At 38.5% G+C, this 19,586-nt stretch overlaps 1 protein-coding gene across 2 annotated transcripts in view; it reads right to left on the reverse strand.

Moving 5' to 3' along the window:
* Positions 1-19,586, reverse strand: part of LOC124136483 (ras-specific guanine nucleotide-releasing factor 2-like) — a 977,843-nt gene that overhangs the window by 199,967 nt on the left and 758,290 nt on the right. For both annotated transcript variants that reach the window (XM_046502407.2, XM_046502406.2), the window contains one exon: positions 16,060-16,144. In XM_046502407.2, the coding sequence (XP_046358363.1) occupies positions 16,060-16,144 (85 nt within the window). The remainder of the gene's footprint in view (positions 1-16,059; positions 16,145-19,586) is intronic.

Below are 19,586 nucleotides of genomic sequence, written 5' to 3' on the forward strand. Positions count from 1 at the left end.
CGATAGCACTGAATATACCGAACCATATTTCCGAAGCAATCAAGAAGTTATAACCGAATCCGATACTATAAACGCATCATTAGATACATCAATTCAGAGGATACAGGAAACTTTAGAACGCTGGACTAATAGAGGTTCGGGTTGGGGTGTGGATAAAATCGATAGTTTATATTTAGATATAGCAAATTATATGCCCTTCAAAGGCGGATCTTATATAGATTTACCCCCGTATTATAAAAAGAAAAAAGCCATAATTAATGTAAAAAATAACTCTGATGACTGTTTAAGAATAATGATAAGATCTGCATTGTTCCCCGTAGACAAACATCCGGATAGACCTTCTAGCTATCCTCAAAACGATGGACTCAACCTCGATGTTATAGACGAACCTACACCAATATCACAAATTGATCAGGTGGAAAAGCAAAAAAATTTAGCTATAAATGTTTTCAGACATTCTTCTAAAGGAATTGTTGTACACAGGATAAGCTCCGCTCCAGAATATATTCCCAGAATCAATTCATTTCTGATCGAAAAAGATGGTATATATCATTATACATGGACAAAGAGTTTAAGCAGACTATTATACGATCAAACAACCCATAAAGAAAAGAAATATTTCTGCCAGTACCGTACGTAATTTACACTGACTTCGAAGCGCTTATAAAACCTATAGAAAATAATCAAGATAATAATCAAGATAGTAGTTTTACGTACAAAACTCAAGAACATATTCCTAGTGGGTTTGGATATATAGTTGTAAGGTATGATGGGAAAACAACCCGCCTGTGATTTACAGAGGTCCCGATGCAGCGGGAAAGTTCCTAGAATATCTACAAAATGAAGAGAGAATAATCAGGAAAAATTTATCGCGTAAGAAAACCATGTGTATGACGAGGGCTAATTGGAGGGCCTATAAGAGGTCAACGAGTTGTCATGTTTGTAATAAACCCCTGAATGGGGATTCCGTAAGACATCATTGCCACGTCATGGGTAATTATCGGGGAGCCGCGCATAACGAGTGTAACTTGAAACTAAAAATGAATTCTCAAACAATACCCATCCCCGTTGTGTTTCACAACCTTAGAGGATACGATTCACATCTCATTATGCAAGCTATCTCAAAGACCGACGGTGGCTTAACGTGCATTCCTAATAATATGGAAAAATACATATCATTCTCGTTGACTAAAACTATCCATTATACAGACAAGGATGGGAAATCTAGAATAAAGCAAAGTCATGGGCTTAGATTCATAGACTCCCTACAGTTTCTGTTATCTTACCTGGACAATTTAGCTAATGCAAACAATCCCGATGACGTTGGGATAACAAATCAATATACCGATAGGTTAACGCGTCATTTGTTGCTGAGAAAAGGTGTATATCCTTACGAATATATGGATGATTGGTCTAGATTCCACGAAACTAAATTACCACCTCTTGAATCATTCTATAGTAACTTAACAGAATCTAAAATAACCTATGCTGATTATAAACATGCTCTGACGGTCTGGGATAAATTAGGTTGTAAGAATTTAGGCGATTATCATGATCTGTACTTAAAAACCGATGTACTGTTACTCGCTGATATATTCGAGATATTTAGAAAGACATGTTTAAAACAATACGGCTTGGATCCGGCATGGTACTATTCCAGTCCCGTACTATCATGGGATGCATTGTTGAAGAAGACCGGTGTAGAACTAAAACTACTCACCGATTACGATATGCACTTGTTTATTGAGAAAGGATTAAGAGGTGGTATAATCGATGGCGGCGAAAAGGTATTCTAAGGCTAATAATAAATTAGTGGAAGGATATGATCCGAGTAAACCCGACACTCATATATTATATCTCGACGCCAAAAATTTGTACGGATGGGGTATGAGTCAACCTTTACCCACGGGTGGTTTTGAGTGGGTCGATGATATCAAAGTGGATGATATCCCCTCAGATTCCGATAAAGGGTACATACTAGAAGTTGACTTTGAATATCCAAATTCGTTACATAAAGACCATAACAGTTATCCGCTAGCTCCCGAAAGATTAATGGTGAATAAAGATTGGATGTCGGAATATCAACACTCCTTGATGGGTAATACAAGGTTAGCTAACGTAGAAAAACTCGTACCAAATTTGATGGATAAGACAAAATATATAGTTCACTACAGAAATCTCCAGTTTTGTATGAAACTAAAGAAAATACACAGAGTTCTAAAGTTTGATCAAAGCCCTTGGATGGAGCCCTATATAAGGCCGAACACAGATTTAAGAAAGATAGCCACCAGGGATTTTGAAAAGAATCTATATAAGCTCAGTATTTGGTAAAACTATGGAGAATCTAAGGAAGCGTGTTGATGTTAAATTAGTCAGATCTAATGAGGAAGAAAGACTCAGGAAACTTATAGCCAGTCTGGCTTTTAACAGAAGCAAGATATTCGATAACAACTTAGCCGCGTTGCCTATGCAAAAGAGTAATATGAAATTCAACAGACCGGTGTACGTTGGTATGTGTATTCTCAACTTGTCCAAACACTTAATGTATGACTTTTATTACAACGAACTTAAGAAGCAATACGGCGATAGATGCGAGGTGTTATATACCGACACAGATTCTTTGTTGATGGAAATACAAACCGAGGATGTGTATAAAGATATGGCAGAAAAAATAGATATGTACGACACGAGCGATTACCCAAAAGATAATCCACTGCACAGCGTAGTAAATAAAAAGGTGTTAGGTAAGATGAAGGATGAATGTGCTGGGACCCCTATAGTGGAGTATGTCGGATTAAGACTTAAGATGTATTCTATAAAGAAGTCCGATAATGGAGAGATAAGAAAAGCTAAGGGTGTTAAGAAGTATGTGGTAAAAAAGCATATCAAACACGAACAGTATAAAGAAGCATTATTCAACAGTAGAACGTTCAAACACGAGATGAACTCTTTAAGAAGTTACAATCATAGGATATATGGATTAAGAATGAACACGACATCATTATCCCCCTTAGATACAAAGAGATGGATTGATAAGGTTGGTGTAACTACCTATGCTTATGGTTATTTAGGGCGGTAATACTGTATCATCTGGAACTATGAACAACTCTTCTCGTACAAATGCCCTGTCCAGGCCATCTTTAAGATAATAAAGAATAGGCTCTCCTTCTTTCTTAACCAATCGACTAATGTTATATGTCTTAAGAGACCAAATCGGATCGGTTGCTCGACGTAGGCCTCCTTCGAGTTCACCAGGCTGGTATAAATATGTTACGCTTACTCTATCCAGAAGCTTTTGTTCTTTGCCTCTCCGCGGTGCTGAAGATTCGGAAGTCACGGATTTCATTTTAATCGCATCGGATGGTTTCTTCCCGATTAATCTCGTTACTTCATTATTCAGCGCTGATACAACAGTTGATAAACGTGTCACCCATTCGGTTGATCTCAATCGCTCGGATTTCATTTCGATCCCATACTGATAGCTAAACAAATGTTCCGCTTATGTCCTGTTAAATCTTTCAATGATAGCTTGACTGCGGTGGGCCTCTTTTTCACCATGCCAGATTTCGACATCGTGCTTTGTTAACAGTTTAGTTACCGATTCCATAAACTCTCGACCGGGATCTACTTGAAATAGCTTAGACCATTTTAGTGGTCCTCATTTATATATGCGACTCAGTGCATTAGCTACTTCTGTTTAATCTTTCGAGGTTAATGGCTCAGCCTCTTTGTATCGACTAGCCACATCCACTACGGTTTAAGCGTATTTATACGTTTTGCGTCTTACCTTATCGTGGGGAAGAAACAAGAGGTCAGCCTGATGAACTTCATTCGTTGTAAAAATATCAAACTTCTTCCTCGGTATATAACGCGGTGCTGGTAAGTATATTTGCCACATCGCTTGTTTCTTTAACTAATCCTTGGCCACATCTTTAGATACCTTAGCCGCGGTGGCTAATATTTTTGCTCCTATACCTTTCCAATATCCTTGTGGGCTATAGTAAATTTTATCCATTATTAATTAATATTGATGTTTCTTTTAATATGAATCATGACTATCGTTGAATCGCATCATCATTTTTTGCATAAAAATTTCCATCCGTAGTAGCAGTATAGGTATATAAATCTGGCTCCAGTGGAAGTGGTCCAGAACCCCCATTACCTATACTACTATTCGATTTCACACCTTCTTTATTTTGCTTGATTTCATCTGGACAGTTTGTATTGGTGACGAAGACCAATTGTCATTTGATTCTAAAATGTATGAGGAATTCAAAGATGTATGTATCTCAGCTGAGTTTCAAACATATGTGATGTGATTGGCGTCTCATTACCGGGATACGTGAAACATGATTTTGTAAACACTATTCAATATGGTAGAAAGTTCGCTTCGGCGTTCGTGTTTGTGTATTTTCCAAAACATTCTAAATGATTCTAGGGTTGTCGGCAACATTTTGAAATGATCATTGGTGATTTCATAAAAGACAGATGCCTGTGATCATAATATGCAATTTTTGAAAATAATTTCTCCAAGTAAATATCCGAAATTTATCTGTGAATGGTGGTTTAGTAATTTGTAAAAAATGGCGACATTTGTGATCTACCTCATTTTCAGAGGTCATTGTCAGTAATTTTGCTTTGCCTAAAATGGCAATGGATGATATCATCGAACAGGGAATTTCCCACAGATTTCAACACTGTGAAGTATATTTGTGTGCGTAATGTATGAAATTTTTTATTCGACTTCAAAGTGAGAGTTGAAGAGGAGGGGCATATATGTCACTGTAGCATCCAGGGGGTTAAGTACCTTTACTCAGTTTAACACTGAGTGCGCAAAGTCAAAACTATAACCATCATCACCCCAATCATCTTAGCTTTCACATCTTGTAACTCATACTTTATACAATGCTACGGATTGCGGAATATGGCGAGATTAGTAAAGTGGCTACCGCTCTTCTCGGCCTGAAATCTGATCGGACTGGTCAGAAAGATTTACTAGTCCCCACTGTACAGTTATTGGCGTAAGAGTACTAACGTTTAGTCGGCCACGGAAGTTTTTTGTTCAAGTATTGCATATGTTTATCGACTGTGTGTCATGGCGATTTAGCACGGCGCTACATACCAACCGACAATGCAGATTGTCTTTTTGTTTATGATGCTGATTTACAGAAAATATTCAAATCAAAGATATGGAAAGATAGCTATAATTGTTAATATTAAGTTTGTATAGTGTATATTTATGGGCAGGAGGTTCATGATCAAAACCTAAACATTGAATGGCCAAGCCCGAAGTGATCGACAGGGCACGTTCGGATCATATCTGTGCCGCGATTTCTTGTTTACCGGTTGTCCTACATACTCGCCGTTCAGACAAATAACTGCTACTTTTTTCATATGAAATGACTAAGAGTCATGTGTGATTGCTCAAACTACCTGACCGTGTGAGTGACTTGCCCTAACTGTTTAAAATTTGTCGCAAATGGAGATGTCAAAAGTGTGGCCATGACATCTAACGTGAGTTGACGCCATATTGTAAACAAATTGTGTCAAGGTTGGTTCCACTTGTGGTAGCTCGGCCCCCGTTTCTGTCGATGGTACACGCGATACAAACATAATGCAACTACTGAAAACATCAACATAACTTCTACAATGTTTCACCAAGTTTTTACTTTCTTTAAAGTCTATATATAAGTGTGTTAAGGCTAGTGTAAGGTCAAATAATATTTTCTCTGAAGAATTTCATTGTCCTCTTGACTTAAGGCAGGGATGCGTCTTAAGTCCATTATTATTTTCTATGCTTATAAATGAGTTGGCAATGGATATAGAATTATCTTGTTCAACAGGCATACAGCTTCATCCTGAACTTATTCAACTATTTTTGTTATTATTTGCAGATGATGTTGTTTTGCTTTCTGACACTGTATATGGTCTTCAGAAACGTATTGATACGCTAAAATATTTTTGTGATACCTACCATTTGTGTGTTAATCTGGAAAAAAATAAGGTCATTGTTTTTAAAAAAGGTGGTGTTTTATCAAAGTATAAGAAATGGAATTTTGATGGTTCCAGTCTTGAGTGTGTAACCTCGTACAAATATTTAGGTTTATCTTTTACAAGAACTTTATCATGGGGTAAACATGTTGAGGTTGCAGCACTACAAGCTAAGAAAGTATTATGTGGCATACTGAAATCTCTGTCCAACTTTATGCCCATACCCTTTGATTTATTTTTTAAAATATATGATACCAAAATTAGCCCAATTTTGCTGTATGGAGCAGAAATATGGGGTCTGAGTCCAGAAATTTGTAATGAAAGTATCCACATGATGGCTTGTAAGCGCTTTTTAGGTGTTAAGGTCTCCACCTCAAATCACGTTATAAGAGGTGAATGTGGCCGATATCCTTTATACATTTATGCTTATAAAAGAGTTGTTAAATATTGGTGCAAAATTTTGAAAATGCCAGAATCTAGATATGTAAAGAAATGCTATAATATGCAACTGCAAGCTGTAGGTAATGGTAAAGTAAACTGGGTTTCCAAAATTAGACACATTATTGTGTCAGCAGGATTTGGTTTTATATGGGATCAACAGTGTGTTGCAAATATACCTTTTTTATAAAGGATTTTTTTGTGAGAATAAAATTATCGTACCAACAAGACTGGCATTCAGCTATACGTGAAAGTTCGAAATCATATTATTATTCTTTGTATAAGCAAACATTTGGTGTTGAAATGTATATTACAAGGCTATCATGTGATAAATTTAGAAGTATTATGGCTCGTTTCAGATGTAGTTCTCATCATCTAAGAATTGAATCAGGAAGACATAATAAGGAACCTAGAGAAGAAAGAGTTTGTACTGTTTGTAAACATGATTATATCGAAGATGAGTATTACTTTATTTTAATTTGTGATTGTTATCAAGTTTTGAGATCAGAATATATATCCTTGAATTATTATGAGTTCCCGACAAGACATAAGTACAATATTTTAATGTCATCCACCAACCCATTTACTGTTAAGAAACTAGCCATGTATATTCTAAAAGCTATGAATCTAAGGCAAAGTCTGTTTGGATCTCCAACTCCCATCACCACACTGTAACCATTGTATCATGGGCCTATGGCCTACAATACATCTGAATAAAAGTGTAAGTGTATGTACAATGATGACATCAATACCTTTTTGTATTTGGATTAACCGCTTATGGATACGCTGTGCTATTAAGGTCGATTTCGATTTGTTTTTCCTTTCATTCAAACTGTGATAATGGCACTGTGATTGGTTTGCTGAAATAGTATTTTCCATGAGTCTAATGTACATGGTACATGCTGTGATTGTAGAAGATAATTGATAACCAATTGTGTATGCATATATATCATCAAATACACATTACTAATCTCTTCAGAAAATGGAATATATTATAGCTCGTTTTCAAACATTCTGCCATGGATGTTAGATCAAAAATTAATATTAGATTTACAAATTATTTATGTACACTGCACTCTCGATTAACGTATGATAATCTATTGCAAGTCTTCAACTCTTATTTGATATGTCATCTGAAATGTCAGCAATGAGTAAAATTAATTTTATTTCGTTACAATCTGCAATTTTATTCAAATAGGCTAATAGATGGTCGGTGATTTCCCGCCGCTGTGAATTTGTCGTCTGGACAGGTGCGCGTGATTTGACCTCGCATATTTATGTCTTTTTTCACTCTGCATTATCTAAATTACCAAATACTTCGACCAGTGACATAGTAGTAATAAGATTCTACTTTGTTTTGTATCCTAAGTATGAAATAGATTTTTTTTAAAATAAATATTTGTCTAAGAGCAAAATCAATGCATTCTTGTAGGTTTTTTTTCACCATTTTAATTTGTATATCTTCCCTCCAAGCTGTAGTTTAGCTAGGCCAAAATAAAGAAAAAAAGGAAAGACATAATAAACCATTTTTATTAAAGATTTTGCGGGTTAAATTGTTGTCTGGACAGGTGCGCGTGATTTGACCTTGCGTGTTGTGATGTGGATGACGTCATATGAAACAGCTGATCTAATGTTGTGGTAGTATAATGGATACACGTGGTTTCATTTTCCAAATAACAATATTCTCTTTGACTGAACTAGAAAGCATATCTAGTACATCACGATTGGAAAATGTCTACGGCGACCGACGAGTGAATGAGACCGCTGTTGGAAAGACAATCAACTCGAGTTGCATGTTATACAATTTGGTTACACTGTGTGAAGAAATAAAGACGTTGCAACACTTTTGATACAATGTATACGATTTTGTAACCGCGACGTCAGCACAGTGCGGCACTGAGCAGTTTGCAGGCTGACTGATGTCCAGGCACCATGAGGGTTAATTAAACTAGATTGCTCCCAGTCAGTGAGTCTAGTTTCTGTAGATACAAGAGTTACCTGTGATTCAAGTTAATGCACATAACATTACATGGTGTCAGAAGTGGGATAATCACAGCGTCAACAAGGAATGGTGGATTAGTGCATCTTAAATTTAACTATGAAGCTCAGAGTTTAGCAGAAGTGCTAAACAAGCAGCATGCCAAACAAATGTTTGCAGGTCCTCTCGCTGGTAAGAATGAGGAGGTACGAATTAGCTACCTACTTCTATGGTTTGTAGATCATGGGAGAGATATTGCACATACATTTACCATTGAAGAAGAAGATAGAAAAATGTTGAAGCCCTATCATGATTGTTTTGAACAGTATGTCAGTCCGAAATCTAACCCTGTCGTAGCACATTATAAAGTCCACAACAGAACACAGGCATCATCTGAAAGTGTAGAAACATTTGTGACTGATCTGAAATTGCTAGTACGTGATTGTGAATTTGTAAAATCTGATGAAATGGTCCGAGATGCAATTGTGTTTTGGACAAATTCACGTGAAGTTCGATAAAAACTGCTGCAGGAAGGCAAAGATTTAGATTTGACAAAGGCTGTAGACATTTCCCGTTCATATGAACTTTCGAAAGCACAAGTCAGTTCTTCTAGTTTCTATTGTAACAGTCACAAGGGGAGACAACACTATGACAAGCATGATAAAGGTGACAGACAGCATGGCAGGGAAACAGAACAGTGTGAAAATTGCAGATTCAGACATTTCAGTGGTCAAAAGTGTCCAGCCTGAGGTTAACGTTGTGATACTTGTGATAAATAGAATCATTTCGCAAGTATGTGTAAATCCTGCCAGAGAAAAGGACACTCAAAGAAACGCACTGATTGTGTTGCTGAAACACCTAATTCTGACTCAGAATTATTCATTGATACAGTGTCTGATGGAAATGAAGATATGGACCAAGCCTACACTGAACTTTTGATCGGACATCAGAAGATTCCGGTTCGTTTCAAGCTAGATACAGGTTCAAAGGTCAACACCATACCAGCTAGCATATTTGAAGCTAAAAGTTTGAAGTACCCCCTGAAGCCAGCTAATGTCAAACTACAAGGTTATGGTGGTGAATACATCAAGGTCAAAGGTCAAAGGTCAATGCAACATGAAGGTCTACAAATGACATTCAAGTATGTCGCTTGATTTCTTCATTGTCGAAACTAAGGCTCCACCTGTTGTTAGTTTACGAACTTGTTTGGACCTGAAACTTGTCAAATTGATCCTAGCAGTCAACTCTCAGCCTTCGTTGTCAGGTATGACTAAGGACTCTGTATTGAACGAGTTCGCAGATGTTTTCAAAAGAATAGGCAAACTCGAAGGTAAATGTGAATTACGTCTCAAGCCTGATGTAACTCCAGTTATACATGTGCCTCGATGTGTTGCATTTGCCATAAAGGACAAGCTGAAAGTAGAGCTAGATCACATGGAGGATCTCAGTGTCATTGCCAAGGTCACGAAGAGCACCGACTGGGTCAACTCACTAGTAATTGTAGAGAAACCCAAAACTGGTCAACTACGTATATGCCTTGATCCCAAGGATCTCAATCAAGCCGTCATGAGACCTCACTACAGAATGCCGACGTTTGAAGATGTAACTTCACAACTTGCAGGAGCCAAATATTTCAGCATTTTGGATGCCAGGTCCGGATACTGGTCCATACAACTAGATGAAGATTCGTCGCTATTGACAACCTTCAACAGTCCGTTTAGGCGATATCTTCTTCTACGCTTACCTTTTTGGAATCAACTCATCACAAGATAAATTCCAGCGCAGAATGGACGAGATCTATGAGAACCTCGATGGAGTCAATGTGATCGTCGATGACATTCTCGTGCATGGACAGTCAAAGGAAGAACATGATCGTCGTCTGAGAGCGCTGTTACAGCTTTCCAGTGAGAAAGGCATTTGTCTGAACCCAGAGAAAACAGTGATTGGAGTACATGAAGTCACATTCTCTCTGCTCAAGCCAGACCCTAAGAAAGTGGATGCCAAGATGAAGAATGCTGTAACCAGTACAGATTTCTTGGCCTACTATGATGCGAAGAAGGAGCTCACTCTTCAAGTGGATGCATCGCAAAATGGTTTGGGAACTGCTGTTCTCCAGGAAGGAAGACCAGTTGCATATGCTTCAAAGTCACTCACCCAGACTGAGCGTAACTATGCTCAGATCGAAAAGGAGAAGTACGCCATCTTGTTTGCCTGTAAGAGATTTCATCAATATCTCTATGGGAGAAAGGCCACTGTTGAGAGCGATCACAAGCTGATTGAAATCATCATGATGAAGCCACTAGCTGTTGCACCACCCAGGCTGCAAAGGATGTTATTGCAGTTACAAAAGTATGCTATCACAGTGGTTCATCTGCCAGGAATGAGTAATCCTCTAGCGGATACACTGTCTAGAAAGTTTGTGACAAACAGTGACGGTGACAATCTCAGTGATGGAGCTGAAATGCAAGTACATATGGTACTCACAACTGTGCCAGTGAGTGATGAAAGGATGTCTGAGGTGAGGGTTTCAACACAGCAGGACCCTGTGTTGACAAATTTGAAGTCAATTTTGAAACAAGGATGGCCAGACAAACCAAGAAACTGCCCTTCATCTATCCAACAGTTCTGGAATTATCGGGGAGAAATCTCAGAGATGGATGATATTCTCTTCAAAGGAGAGAGGATAATAGTACCAGACAGGATGAAAGTGAAAATGCTCCAGTGTATTCATTCAAGCCACCTGGGTATCGAAAAGTGCAGCAGCAGAGCAAGGTCTGTACTATTCTGGCCTGGAATGAATTCCGACATTGAAGCTGAAGTCGGTAAATGTTGCATATGTAAGGAAAGACGTGTTTCCAACCAGAAAGAACCACTTGTTCCACGACCGATTCCATCATATCCATGGCAAATTGTGGCAACTGACTTGTTTCAGTTTCAAGGTAAAGACTACTTAGTGGTTGTCGACTACTACAGTAGATGGTTATATCTAAGAAGTGGAGGAGCTTGCCAGTAAAAAGAGTGTGACAGTGATCGACAAGCTCAAATCCATATTCGCTAGACATGGAGTGCCTCAGGAAGTGATATCAGATAATGGCACTTAATACACAGCAGAGTAATTTGTTAACTTCACAAAGTGTTGGGGTTTCAAACATTCAATGTCTAGTCCTCACTACCCGCAGAGAAATGGTTTGGCTGAGAAAGGTGTGCAGATAGCCAAACGTCTGTTCGACAAAGCACTAGCTGATAACAGAGATCCAAGACTCAGCTTGTTGGAGTACAACACTCCCATCAGACATTTCTGCCTTCCCGATGTTAATGGGACGTCGTCTTCGTTCAACACTTTCAGTGACGTATGAACAAATGAAACCTAAAACTGTTGATCCTGAAATCGTACAGAAACAGATTGCTCAGTCAAAACTTCAACAGAAACAGAACTATGACAAGTCGGCGAAACAACTCTCAAAACTCAATATCAACGAGCCAGTGCGAGTCCGACCAACAGAAACCCAGTATAAACTAGCCACAGTGATCAGTAAAAGCCAGCATGACCAGGATAGGTCATACATCATTCAGAGTAACGATGGTGCTCAATAACGTCGTAATCGTCGACACTTGTTATCAACCAGTGACAAACTCAAACCTGCTGTCAATCAAACTTGTGAAACAAAGCCTGAGACAAGTGAGCAGAAAGTAACCAGCACATCAATCAAGACAGCAAGTCTGAGTGTGAGTTCAAGTCCTTCACAGAACTCAACATACATCACCAGGAGTGGTCGATCTGTGAAACCTAAGGTCATGCTGGACCTATAAACATTAGACATTTATTCAGTTAAATTGATTTGGTTAACATGTCTGATTTCATGTGAGTGAACGGTTAAATTTCCATTGATTTTATTGTAAATCCAGAAAGTGTGGATTTCAAGCAAATGTGCTTACTGTTTTATTTCATTGCAGTTTGTATTTATGTTGATGAACATCTAATTTAGCTTTTCTATGTATAGATTTGTGCAGTAACAACAAAACAATAGGATTCATGAATATATTTATTAATAACATTTGCAATATATTAGGGGCTACTTGGTTGCTACATAAAAAGACATACCCTGCGGGTATGAATGAAGAGGTAAGGGTTGTGCCGACCTGATTGAATAAATGCTAGTTACCCTGTGGGTAATGAACAAGTCCTGAGACCGTGCCGGCCCTGGACTGTAAATTTGGAAGAAAGGTACTTTGGGGGCCACGAGCCATTCCTATACAGAATGCAGGGCATGGAATGACTTGTGAAGCCCAGCCCCTCGTTTGCTACATAAAAAGACTGCGGGTATGATGAAAAACATGACTTGTGAAGCCCTTACGATTAAATAAATATATGAAACCGAATAGCCCAAAGGTGGAGACAGGGGATGGATGGAGGGTATCGCTGCAGCTGCTATAAACAATGACAGAAATAGTTAAACGATATTGAGGCTGTTGGGGTTAATATAAGAAAACATTGTGACGTCATGTCCTTAGTTCTGGGCATGAGCAGATGATAAAATAGTGCATTGTGGGATAGCTTAAATGTAACATGATACAGAGTATTTTTTACGTGAGGGGAGTTGGAAGTGAGCTGGGAATTACTATGAAGAATAAGTGATATGTATACGCAAGTGGATATTGAGCAAATGTATTTATGGCAGGACATAGCAGGGGACTTCGTGAAGCTAAGAACATGGGGAAATGTAGAAAATTAGGAGATAAACATACTGTGTTTTCAATGTAGAGCTAGGTTACCTGTAGATTTAACCCCGCTAAATGTTAAATTCAGTGCGGTTAAATCTACAGGTAACCTAGCTCTACATTGAAAACACAGTATGTTTATCTCAATTCTACCATGACTAAATAAAATGCGAATTCTTTGGTGTTAGCAAATATACTGAGTGAAGCGGCATGGGTTGAGTTCGGTGTTTTCAGCGGGTTATCGATCTGAATTACGGAATCACTGAATAAAATGTGGTGCTGTATATACTCAAGCAGTTTGTTTACACCGTAATACTTCACTCGAACATATGACAGGCATTGAAAGCATATAAGCACGGCAACTTGGTAAGCTAACATGAGGTGGGCATCCCTAAAGAAAACAAAGCAAGCTTTGCAAGGCTTTCGCTCTACATCGCACGTCACCAATATGACGTCATATAGCTCATTGTGACGCAAAAGATATGACGTCACAGTCGGATATAGAAAAGCGCCAAAATTCCAAGCTCTCTGTTGTCTCCAAAACGTTTAATACATTCCCTTTGTTGATTTCTGTTGTGTTTTTCTGCACGGAATGTATTGCCACACATCCTTTAAATATTGTAGTAACAGCATCTGTGCATTTTGTAACCTGTAATTGTAGATATAATTATTTAAATATGCCTACCGACAATAACTGAAAATAGTACTATTCTATGAATATTAGCTTCCGCGGTGATGCGGCCGTCAAACCAGCTGTTTCAATCAGAGGGGAATTATTGTGAGTTAATAGCCTCTGATTGACCAATCAGAATCGAGTAAATTCCAAATTCATGGCAGAATATATGTTATCACTGCACAAACAAACAGATAGAATTTACAGACCATAACATATAACTAATATTTTTGGGGAAGGGAGATGTAGTGATTTGTGGCAAATCTGCCAGATTGTATGAGTGCTTCACTATATTGAGATCTGTATGCCATGTAGAGTTATCTCCCTGCACGAAATGCCATGTGTTCCAAGATGGAGGATTAAACTAGATTGCTCCCAGTCAGTGAGTTTAGTTTCTATAGATACAAGAGTTACCTGTGATTCAAGTTAACCCACATAACATTACACTGTGTTATTATTGTTGGGTAGACTGCATTATTTGGGTCCCCACTTAGGAACGAACGTTTTTACGTGTTTACGGAAGTTCTCTAATAAAAAACGTTCAAAGCATGCGCACTTCGTTATTTACGGTCAAAGCGAGAGGAAAATAGGCCGCCATTTTTGGTACCCCACTGAACGCTGTGGAATGTTTTAAGTGAAAAAGGGGTTCCAAAATTTAAGGTAAAAACAGGCGTAAAGGGGTTCGGATTTGCTCAAATAAATCGCACAACGGTAAGTTCATTCATGAATGCATATTATGAATATTCATAGAATGTTTCATTACTCACTCAATCAAAGAGATCCGCTGACGCGTTGAAAGCATTGGTTTCTTCATCAAACAGTTCTGCCGAACCATCCAATTCATTTAAATTTTCTCTCTCTGTGATATCGGGTGCCTGCACTGGACTATAAACACGGCTGATGAACTTAAGAAACAGAATAAAAGGATCAACTGAACAACTTAAATATTTTTTTCTGATAATCTACTCAACAAAATAACTATCATACAGTCCTTTATTCGTTCCGTACCTAGGCAAAGATGCCTTCACCGCTCTCCAAGTTGACTCTATTTTATTTGTACATGCCACTGTTTCTGAATTTACAAATTCTACACTGGGGTTAACTTTTTTATGTATGTACCCCATCCCCTCCAAAGATTCCAAACAGTCATAAGCTTTCCAACAGTCCGAATGAATGATTGATCCCTGTTTAATAAATCTTTTAATAATTGGGATCAATGTTTCGCAATTTCTTTTCTCAACGGCAGTGATGAACATCTTGCTAGAATTCTTTTCAATCCCACCAAACACCCAAACACCCAAACACCATCCACTCTCCTCCCCTGTGAAACTTTCTTTTCCCAAATTTAGATTCATCAATTTCTACTTCTACCCCAATAGCCTCATTCACTCCTTTTAAAATTTCCAAACAAACCTCTCTGCAAAAATTGTACCAATCAACCAAAGTGTGATCAGAACCAAGTTTCAACTGAACTTTAACAAAATCTTCTCTAGACCTGTAAACCCAATAAAATGTAATTTTCAAAATGTCAGGAATGGACAAATTAGAATGATTAAACCAGGAAGAACGCTTCACAGAAATCTTGTGATGACACCTCTTGTTACTACACCTCCACACATGCCCCTCACTCCTACTGCTGTACCTCCTCCTGCTAATCACACCATTCTCACACTTACAGCAAGGCCCTCCAAACTGTCCTATCACGCCTACATCCTCTAACCAGTCCAAAAGTCTCCCCTTATCCCTGCACAATTAATACAAATCATCATACACAATCCTACTGTCAGACATTCTTGAAAAGTAATTGAGCAAAGTGACAAAGAATAGAAGACTTACCAGCTGTACAATGTACTACGAGCGTAGTGGCGTTCGTAGTAACGATTCCATATAAGGAATGTCACATGATCAGACACGTGACGTCTTACGTCATTTATGTCCCGCCCACAAACACCACGAAGTCGACACCACGAGAATACGGCTTTACTTTCTATCGTAAAACTCTCGGCCCCCTTAGGGGCGGAGTTTTAGACCATACTTTTCACGTCCTGCTAATTTTTGGGGTCCTTTTTGCAAAAAAATGCCTCTTAATGGGTTTCGGCGCGCTAGCGCGTGCGCGCTTTTATATAGGCGAAGCTGCCGAAGGCAGCGGTTTTCTTACGGAAACACACGAAGTGGGGACCCAAATACTGCAGTTGACCCCTATTGTTAATTGAGTGTGTAATTTGAGGATAAGGTGTCAGTGCTTAATGTGTTTTATTACCTCATTGAATCTTTTACTGACCAGCAGAACATGAACAGCTTTGTTGCTTTTATCTGGTTTCATCCAAGCTTGACTCAACAGTTCTCTGAAATACAATGGTATTTGAGTAAATCGTAAATGAGAGAATGCAGTCCAACTTATGCAAAACATCTGAACAGCAATATCTAAAAGGCCTCTTTATTAATTAGTTCCTCACCACAAACGTAGCCTTGGAAAATATGTAAGATGACTGATACCTGTAACCATCTCAGCAGGGTGGTGATTTCTATCATGGCGTAACACTTACCGGTACACAAATTTTCATATAATTATAGATCCACAGCAGGTGATTATGTTAGGATTCAGAGAAAATGCAGATATTAAATATTAGTTCCAGTCTTAGCTTATAGATAGATATTAGCCAAATGCAACCTTAGCCTAAAATAACAAGAACCCATTTCCCAGACATACTACTGAATAAGACAAAAGTTATGTCTACATAGTTTAATTGATTGCCTTGAACTATTTTTGAAGTACACCTGTCTTCACCAATAGTAGAATAACATTAAGCTAATACTTCAATTTAGGCTCATCAAGATCTAGCCCCCATAAACAAAGCTTGTCTACATCGATATCGTAAACTCTTTCCAAACATTAGTAAATATGTCAACAAGATTGGTGCCAGTCCATATAATGGGATTAAGAATTCCCCTCTCACTAGCCATTTAATTATTTTAAGGCACACCCAATTTTTTATCATTTAGCAATAGTGAATCATATTCACTTTATTGTATATATTTTATTCAAATAGAGAACAAGGATGATAGGCAGTGTGGATTTGACTCTCCAACCAAGGACAGCTCTCACCCACAGCCAAGAGGGTTGTTCTGACTCACTGTGGCACCCTCAGCTATGAACACACAATGCCATTTAGAAAGTGGTTAAATGTAACAAATGTTATATTCCAGATTACACCTTCTTAGTCAAGTACAGATTCTAGTACTTTTGGGGGTTGCCTAAATCTGGCAGTGTAGGTTCGAATCTGTACTCTACTAAGAAAGTGTTATCTGGAATATAACATTTGTTACATTTGACCAATTTCTAAATGGCATTGTGTTCATAGCTTTCGGCCATGAGAGTCGTGCTAATTTACACTTGTCAGGGGGTACACAAAGAATGTGATCTAGATGACCAGTTGTCAGACTTTCATTTTTGGGTGCTGGTGATTATGTGCCTCACCTTGGCAATTTCAGCTGGTAGTCAAGATTACATACCTTGTGTACCCCTCTGACAAATGTAAATTGGCACAGCTCCCATAGCCGAAAGCTATAATAACACATTGCCATTTGGAAAGTGGTCAAATATAACAAATATTACATTTGGGATAACACTTTCTTTGTAAAGTACGGATTCTAGTACTTTTTGTGGTTGCCTCAATCTTGCTGTGTGGGTTCAAATCCTGGATGGGACTCAACCCAAAAAAGGACTATAATCTTTACTTTACTAAGAAAGTGTTATCCCAAATATAACATTTGATACATCCTCAGCTATATTTAAGTTATTGTTATTCTCTTCTTGTAATTGTCTGCTGTGACTATGGCTCTTTGCTGACTAATTTCCTACAAAAACCAGCACGTCACTTGGAAGGTTTTGATGATCGGAACCACAGTACCATGATATTACTATGAAAAGATCACTGGGAGCAGTGGTTATCATCAGACACACTGGGGTTTTCCATTTGTTTGCATGGAATCAATGGAATCAGACAATATATGAAAGATACAATATTCCAAAAACATAAAAGTCAGTATTTGACCTCTTGACTGTTAGATAAGAACATTCAAATGGTTCATAGGTAACTCTTTGGAAATACCATTCATTGATTAGATTTTATTGCCATGGAAACTGTGACAAAATAAAAATTCCCCCAAAGCTAAAGACTCCTTGACTGATATCTGTGGATAAAAGAACATTGAACAGTCTTTGAGTTACGCTCTAGAAACAAAACCTACCACCATTTGAACCCAAATCCTATATTTATTTGTAGTCATGGAAAGCTCTCAAATATCAAACAATAGTTATTACTGTCAATAATTCAAAGAATACTACTTCAAATTACATCACAGCCATAAGTCCTGTATTTCGACATTCATGAAACTATAAAATCTTCAGATTTTCAACAGAATTTCTCTTCGCTGTCAATTATCCATAACAAGTGATAGTATCTTGCTACTCACACCTCATGCGCATTCTCTTCTTTCTACATCAGCATCCTAGAGGTGGGTGTGATTTACCCCTGATGTGTGTGTGTGTGTGTGTGTGTGTGTGTGTGTGTGTGTGTGTGTGTGTGTGTGTGTGTGTGTGTGTGTGTGTGTGTGTGTGTGTGTGAGTTAGGTTTAACGCCGCTTTTAACAGTATTCCAGTCATATCACGGCGTGTCAGCTTAATGTGGGAGGAAAGACCGAAGTGATGCAGGTCTCAGACGTTTACCACATCGGTGAAACCCACGAGCACGGGTATGGTGCTGACAAACCTAGAAACATAATCGGGGCAAACCGGGATTCGAACCCACAATCATAGGTTTCTGGCGTGCCTAAGGGACGTAACTCTGCACAGCGAATCGCGGCGCCTTAGACGACTGGGCCACCCGTGCCCCCTTACCCCTGATGTAATAGAGGTAGTATTCTTTTGATTATTAACAATGATCACCAACCACTGATCATTCTTGTGATTACCTACCTCAACTGCATCATAGCCATGATATACCTGACGGACTGATCAGTTCTGACATCTGATAACACCCTGGATCGTTAACAGTTTTCTTAATTTTGAGAGAAGAAGCATTTTGTTTCCTCTCAAATTCAGACATTTGGGTTACAAACAATACACAGAATCACCAGAAAAAGGCCTGATTTCAGAAAAATGACAAGGACATGAGCAAATATGTGGTAAATTTCCACAGAACTATCATTATATTTGCATCCAATTCCCCACTTGTGATGTCATCATTCAAACCTTATCAGCTTCATACTACCTGACATAGATGTCCATAATGTCACTTCCTGCTCTGATGACCTCACCTATGGTTATGACAACACTTCCAGTGGCTAGACATTCAACAGATTCACCTCAGAAGCCCCAATTTCTGATTAATGTCAAGGATATGAGCAAATATGTAGCATTACTTCTGGTTCTGATGAGGTCACTTCCAGTGTCCTTGACGTCATTCCTGTGCCTTCTGAGTCTTCTAGGTCTTCAGCAACCCATGCTTGCCGTAAAAAGTGACTATGCCTGTCGTAAAAGGCGACTAACGGGATCGGGTGGTCAGGCTCGCTGACTTGGTTGATACATGTCATCCATCCCAATTGCGTGGATCGATACTCATGATATCAGTCACTGGATTGTCTGGTCCAGACTCGATTATTTACAGACCGCCGTCATATAGCTGGAATATTGCTGAGTGCGGTGTTAAACAACAAACCAACCAACCAATCTGAGTCTGATACGAGCTCCTAGCCAATGACCTGTCCTACACCTTGAAAACAATT

Source organism: Haliotis rufescens, unplaced genomic scaffold (assembly GCF_023055435.1).
Source record: "Haliotis rufescens isolate VD_foot unplaced genomic scaffold, xgHalRufe1.0.p SCAF_1, whole genome shotgun sequence".
NCBI lineage: Eukaryota > Metazoa > Mollusca > Gastropoda > Lepetellida > Haliotidae > Haliotis > Haliotis rufescens.